Here is a 6,879-nt window from a genome sequence, read left to right on the forward strand (position 1 = left end):
CATTTACTTACTATCATTGTGTAGTCTAGTAAAAAATGTAATAAAATACAAAAAAATAAGCTTATTCAAAATATATTATAAAAATATATAATAAAATATAATATAATATATATAATAATATAATAAAAATAACAATAAGAATATGAAATAAAATTAAAAAACAATAATAATATAAAATGCCATTCACCATTGCTATTCAGCTAGCAAGAAGACCATTTTTAGGCTTTTAAAACCAATTTACTTACCTTATCATTGTGTAGTCAGACAGAATGACTTTCTTTCAGAAGCGGACTGTAATAAATCACTTACACTTTATCTGTGTACTGGAAGTGGCTGTGGCAGAGAGGTTGGGCTGGTCGGGTAACCATGGCACAGTTGAGATTGTACCCCTGGAGTCCAGAGAACCCTAGAGAGAACAGGCTGTGCTCTTATTTGTGCATATTGCTGCTCCTAACCTCACCCGTGCTTGTATCTCAGACACATATCAGCTCAGGACAAGGGCACTCTGTTTAAGAGAGCTGTTTTATAGACCTGAAACACACAAAAAGCAGAGATTCAGTGATAGTGGGTAAGTAAATGTTTTCTTTTGCTTCTTTTCAGCATTCAGACACCAACCAGACTCACAGCATTAAAGTATTTGATAGATTTACAGTCTTTAAAGTCAAATTGCCTCAGGAAAGTGAAGTCAGTTGTGAGGTTTGACATCTTGTCATGTAATGCAGTGACATTCGGACCCTTTTAAGCACGAAATTCCTTTTAATGCCTAATATATGCTTGTGTGTATTTGAACAATCACTCATTTGTGTCTCATTATCTTCTCTGTAGGAGCTTCCCACATCATGGATGGATGGAAAACCACAGGGAAGACCATCATGCCACAGCTGGTGGTGAAGATTGTTGGTGGGAAACAAATTAAGTATTTTACTGATGGGACAAAAAGGTACAAAACAAAGAATAATTAAAATTAAAATTAAATGTAAAATGATAAACAAATTAAATGTATTAAAAAATATCTAAATATATTTTATTTATATTTTTAAATGATGTATAATTTATTTTTTTATTTTTTTTATTGTTAGAGTGATAATTAACATATTGGCAGATTATTTAATAATAATAAACATTTATTATAATTAAATTTGCAGCTCAGGAAAAAATATAAATATTGCTAAAAATATTTTAATTGTTATTTATTTATTTATTATTGTCCACAGCACAAATGGTGCAGGATAAAATAAAAATATATAAATAAAGTAAAATAAAATGCCATTTAACATTGCTATTATATTTACCATTATACGTTTAATATTAACAATAGTAAAAATATACAAATACATTTAATATTACATATAGTCCTACAGATCATCTTAAGGTAACAAACTGCTCGGAGCACAGACACAGTCCACCTAACAGAGTCACAGATGGAGATTCAAGCAGAAAATCACCTTCTCATGACCTGGAGCCTCTGAGACCAGTTGAGCACACAGAAAACCTGTTAGATGCCCTCAGACAGGTAATAAAAAATCAACTACATCAAAAACTACACTGACTGTTAAACGTAACATCCAACTCACAAACTCAGTCATTTTGCAAGACTTAACCATTGTTTACCACTGTGTGATTGTCACTGACCAGTTTTCAGATGACTTTAGAGGTCAAATGGTTGCACTGTCCATGGTACTGAAACCTGGTACTTACCAATCAAAATAACAGCGCTGTTCAGGGTTCTGAAATCCACTTCCCATTGTTTACTAGAAGGAAAAAATGTGCTATATAATCTGAAGCTCGTGCAGAAGATAGCTGGATGCTAATGGTTTGGTAATGATCCAGGTTCCTGACAGACGGTGTGTGACGGCACCATGTGGAGATCGATCACGATCCTACATACATCTGAAGTCCACAACCAACATGAGTTACACAAAACAACTCGTGCAAAATCCTCATATTACAGAGGCACAGGTAAGACATAATGTGCATGCTGTCTTTAATCAAATCGAACAAATACAACAGTTTGAGGTCAGAAATTGTTCATGTTTTTAAAAGAAGTATCTTACGCTCATCAAGGCTGCATGTATTTGCTTAAATATACAGTAAAAACTGTAATATTGTGAAATATTCCTACAATTTAAATAAATGTTTTCTATGAATATGTTTTAAAAATGTAATTTATTCCTGTGCTGCAAAGCTGAATTTTCAGCATCATTACTTCAGTCTTCAGTGTCACATGATCCTTAAGAAACATTTCTTATTATTGTCAATGTTGAAAACAGTTGTGCTGCTTCATATTTTTGAGGAAACCGTGATACCTTTTATAGAATTATTTGATGAATAGAAATAATAAATATTCTATAAAATAAATTATTATTAATTTGACATTATAAATGTATTTTTTACTGGAATAAAATTATTAATTTCTTTTAAAAAAAATCTTACTGACCACAAACTTTTGATAGTGTATGCTAAATTAAAAATAAAATCTCTAAAACCAAATCTTACTCAACATGTCCAGACAGATGAGCCAATTAAATTCAGTCCAGAGTTCTGCCTCCTCTCATCCGTCTCAGAGGAACTGCAGGATCTGAAACCACAAACATTCCAGATCATCGAGGAGGAAGTGACATCACTCGATCCGTCCCGATCAGGAACCATCCATCAGTCAGAACTCACATGTCTCTTCCTCAGACTGCAGCTCCCTCTGAAGCTCACTACACTGGCCTGTATGTTCCAATCCTTCAGTAACACCACCGACCCGGAGCAGGTACTGGAGATCACTTATCAAGCAGAACCTCTGGGAATTACAGCAAATAATATTATTTGAGTCATTATTCAATTTTGGTTGCATATGCATTCAGCAAAAATGAAACCCATTGATTAAATCAGAAATCTAAATTGAACGCTGAATTAATTGTTCTCATTTCATATACAAGTTTCATATTACACTGCACACCACTGGCTGTTTTCATTATTAACCTGTTTGTTTGTTTGTCTTGGTGACATTAGTTTTATGACAATTAAAGCATATTGGTACTGAAAATAGATTTAAATGTATTTCTGCAAAATCATTTTTTTCTTTTCTCTTTAGATTGAGATGAAAAGTAAAAATGTTGTAAAAAATATTTTGTAAAATGTATTTATTATAAATTATTATTTATAATAAACTATTATAAACAAAATTTAAATGTAAAATATAAAGTAAAAAAATTGGTTAGTTTGATTTTCTTCTGCAAAATATATTTCTTTTTTCTTTAGATTTTAAGATGAAAGATGACTTGTATATGTTTTTCTGGGATTTACCTGGTTTTCCATTTTGTAAAAATATAATAAAAATATATATTTTTAAATAATATATATATATATATATATTGGATGATGAAACATGACTTGTATGTATTTTTATTAGATCATTACATCTCAATATCTTTAAAGTTTTGGTTCAGTTCAATTTCTGAGAAAGATAATACATTTTACTCATTTAATTTAGCTGTTTTTTAATATAAACATGACACGTTTTCATACATTTTCAGATTTTCACAATAAAATCTAAACATTAAAAGATCAATTTATACCATTTCAAATTATAGTTAAAGTGCTTGTATGCATATATGGATTTCTATAGGAATTATTTTCATTAAAGTTTGTCATTTTTTATGTGAAGTGATTTTTATGTTCTATCATGTTTAGTGCATTTTACTCACCATGCTGCTTTGCAGGTGCACTATCAAGACTTGCTGCAGTTCATACAGAAAGCTGTACAAGAAGAAAAACAGCAAAGTGTTGAGGTCTGTCAATGAGCCTGGCAAAACTACCCAGAATATTATCATTTTATACTGTCAGCAGCTTTCTGAAATAAAAAAGCACAACATGATCATGATGTTTTTGAACATGATCCTCAGGCAGAGACCTGGGATGCGTCAGTGGCCAGTACTGACCTGGAATCAGTGAACGACAGGAGCGATGAGAATGCAGAACAAAGAGAAACATGGCTTCAGAGGTTCCACAAGATGGAGATGGCCTTACAAATGTGTGACACCCAAAACACAGGTATAAAACCCATCACACGAATACAGTTTGTCTGAAGCACATTTTAAAGTGATTTAAAACACTGTGACTCATAGAAAATGATAGACACTTGTATGATGAAATGATGTTTTCAACACTGGTTTTCAGGTTATGTGGACAGAGACCAAGCCAAACGCCTGCTACAGAACTACAACCTCATCCTTGATCTGAATCTGAGTCCTCTGAAGGTCAGCGAGGTCACGCGTAACACTCAGCGAGAGGGCAAAGTTCACCTCGCATCGGCTCTGCGGAAACTGAAGGAACTACACACCGCTTAACCTTTTCCTTAAACCGAAGCAAGTGCTACAGCATTGCAGTCATCTTTAATAAATGCTCTGCCTGGGAAATATTGACAATGACAAAAAAATGCTTTTAAATTACATTTTTTCGACATTGAAAACTGAGTGAATCTCATATAAACAGGTCATGTTTTGCCCGAAAAATCTAAACAAAAAAAAAAGAGATTCTATTTTGTAAAAAAAAGAAAAAGAAAATTAATCCTAAGTGACTCATATCCTAAATATATAAATAAAAGGTTCTAAGAAAATCGTAATTTTCTTTAAGCTAAATATTATTTCTTATTTACCTTTTGATTTTGGGGTGAAATGAAGCTGGAAATTTCTTGTCAGGTTTGTAGGATATCAGACCGAATCAGACGATCTATGATTTGGTTAAAACATGGTTGAAACCTGAGGAGCCCAAAATTCCACAAGAGGCCCAAGACAACAGGATGTCATAAATCAGACCCTAGCCAGTTTGAAACAAGCCTAACCAACTCTTTCACAGAACAGCTTTCAACATTAACACAAAAGGAACACACTGATCATAACAACTCAGGAAGGAGATGGTCAATTTTAGGGCAAGTAATTAAGATTAATGGTCAAAAGAGATGCACGGCGTGACCATCACATGGTAACCAGTGATAGCAATCACAAGCTCTTTGGATTTACTTCCCCCACCTAAGAGACAGAACAGACTGAGATTCCTTACAGACATTTTAACCTCTCTGGTCTTCACAGAACGTATCCTTACGTCCACAGAATGCTACAGAAACTACCTTTCCATGTATATATGCACCTAAATGACGCTAAAAGGACTTATGAGCAACTAATCATTTCTATGCATAACTCCATATCATGTATGTAACCCACATGTGACTTATCAGGTCTTAATCATTTATTGTGTATGTATTGAATCGCTGGCCGTCTCAGTGATCAGCCGTAAAACAGTGATTCTGTCCCTTACATATTATTGGTGGAGTTCCCTTTAAAATCTTAAATGATTCCCTTTGAGCTAAATTGACCTGTTTCCCTTACAGGTTTAATCACATTAACTTCCCCTCACTTTCTGCAGTTTAATTGGTCAATAATCAACTGCATTTTATCAAAATTTACTTTTGGTGCTCCAGTGTGTGCTAATAAGTATTTCTAGTCTATAGTTTCAATATTCAAGTAAGAAATTGGTGCAAAAACAGGAATACAAATTTTCTTTTGGAGCTCCAATGTGTGCTAATAGTCGTTTCTAGTCTATAATTTCAATATTCAAGCAATAATTTGGTGCAAAAACAGGAATAAATCAGTAAATACTGATTCTGTACATACATCAGATGTAATCTAAAGTATATTGCATTACTTCTACAATGTTTTAAGAATTAGATACTTACCCTGCGTCCCAGTGTGCATACTATCCACCCTATCTGCCATAAATAGTATTGAAAATTACTAATATCACATAGAATTTAGGATGGATAGTATGCACACTGGGACGCGTGTTACAGGAAATACTTCACATATGCAATACTGGAAACGAGCACAAGAGGGCGAAGTTTTACCTAACACATATTCTTACTCACGATTAAACCAAGATAATTAAATAAATTAATTATCTTTTTACCTCGAGGAATATGCACTGTCTTCCAGGATCCATGTTTCTTCATTGGACTTCAGGAGACCAAAACATATGTCACATCACCCATCAAGTGCTGGCAAATAGTAAACTGGGTTAGACTGAGGTTTGCAGACATCTGAAAAAAGGGAAGAGGTGTGTTTGTCTGACAGAGAACTTGGTATGTGGCATGTCTATTTATTACAAGCCCATTTCTTTAAATGCAGCTTACATGAAGATGGAAAAAGAAAAAATGAAGTCATACACCTCCACCCTTTATCTGACTTCTCGTTTAAGCATTATTTTTTAAAAAGTGACGTGACGTGACGTGACATGTGGCCAAGTATGGTGACCCATACTCGGAATTAGTGCTCTGCATTTATCCCATCCAAAGTGCACACACACAGCAGTGAACACACACACACACCGTGAACACACACCCGGAGCAGTGGGCAGCCATTTTTATGCTGCGGCGCCCGGGGAGCAGTTGGGGGTTCGGTGCCTTGCTCAAGGGCACCTCACCGTATTGAAGGTGGGAGAGAGCGCTGTACATTCACCCCCCCCACCTACAATCCCTGCCGGTACGAGACTCGAACCCGCAACCTTTGGGCACATGGGATCTCATCAATGTCTTAATCGGTTTTTCCTTGAGAGCATTGAAATCAAACAAAGACTAGCTGAGATGGACACTCTTCTCAGACGTTTCTCCTGAGAAAAAGACATCTCACGTGTCTCCTCTAGAGTTTCAAATAAGATCTGTCTCAAACTGTGCTCAGAATAGATACTTCCATGATCTGAGCTTTTCTTACTACAGTTTTTTTTCAACTGCTTACACACATTTTCAAAACTTCACACACAAATCCAAGAATTGCACACACAAAATACAAAATGCCTCACATCTCTTGCAAAATGAAGCACTGCATTCAAAATATCACA

General features: G+C 34.6%; 1 protein-coding gene across 1 annotated transcript; it reads left to right on the forward strand.

Annotated features, from left to right (window-relative positions):
* Positions 1–342: 342 nt before the first annotated feature.
* Positions 343–4,337, forward strand: c23h1orf87 (chromosome 23 C1orf87 homolog). The gene is made up of 8 exons (XM_016520913.1): positions 343–568; positions 826–940; positions 1,354–1,513; positions 1,831–1,959; positions 2,510–2,758; positions 3,711–3,779; positions 3,894–4,041; positions 4,168–4,337. Exons 2-8 carry the CDS (start codon positions 840–842, stop codon positions 4,335–4,337), a joined length of 1,026 nt encoding a protein of 341 aa, XP_016376399.1. The 5' UTR covers positions 343–568; positions 826–839.
* The last annotated feature ends 2,542 nt before the right edge of the window (positions 4,338–6,879 follow it).

The sequence above is a fragment of the Sinocyclocheilus rhinocerous genome, unplaced genomic scaffold (genome assembly GCF_001515625.1).
Source record: "Sinocyclocheilus rhinocerous isolate Xijiao unplaced genomic scaffold, SAMN03320098_v1.1 scaffold28, whole genome shotgun sequence".
Lineage (NCBI taxonomy): Eukaryota > Metazoa > Chordata > Actinopteri > Cypriniformes > Cyprinidae > Sinocyclocheilus > Sinocyclocheilus rhinocerous.

Bases quoted from the DNA above. Each gene is read 5' to 3' on its own strand.
- c23h1orf87 (XM_016520913.1), top strand. From the start codon at position 840: ATGGATGGATGGAAAACCACAGGGAAGACCATCATGCCACAGCTGGTG. The intron at 1,514-1,830 runs GTAATAAAAAAT...GTAATGATCCAG, and splicing joins TGTTAGATGCCCTCAGACAG to GTTCCTGACAGACGGTGTGT. The intron at 3,780-3,893 runs GTCTGTCAATGA...CATGATCCTCAG, and splicing joins AAAAACAGCAAAGTGTTGAG to GCAGAGACCTGGGATGCGTC.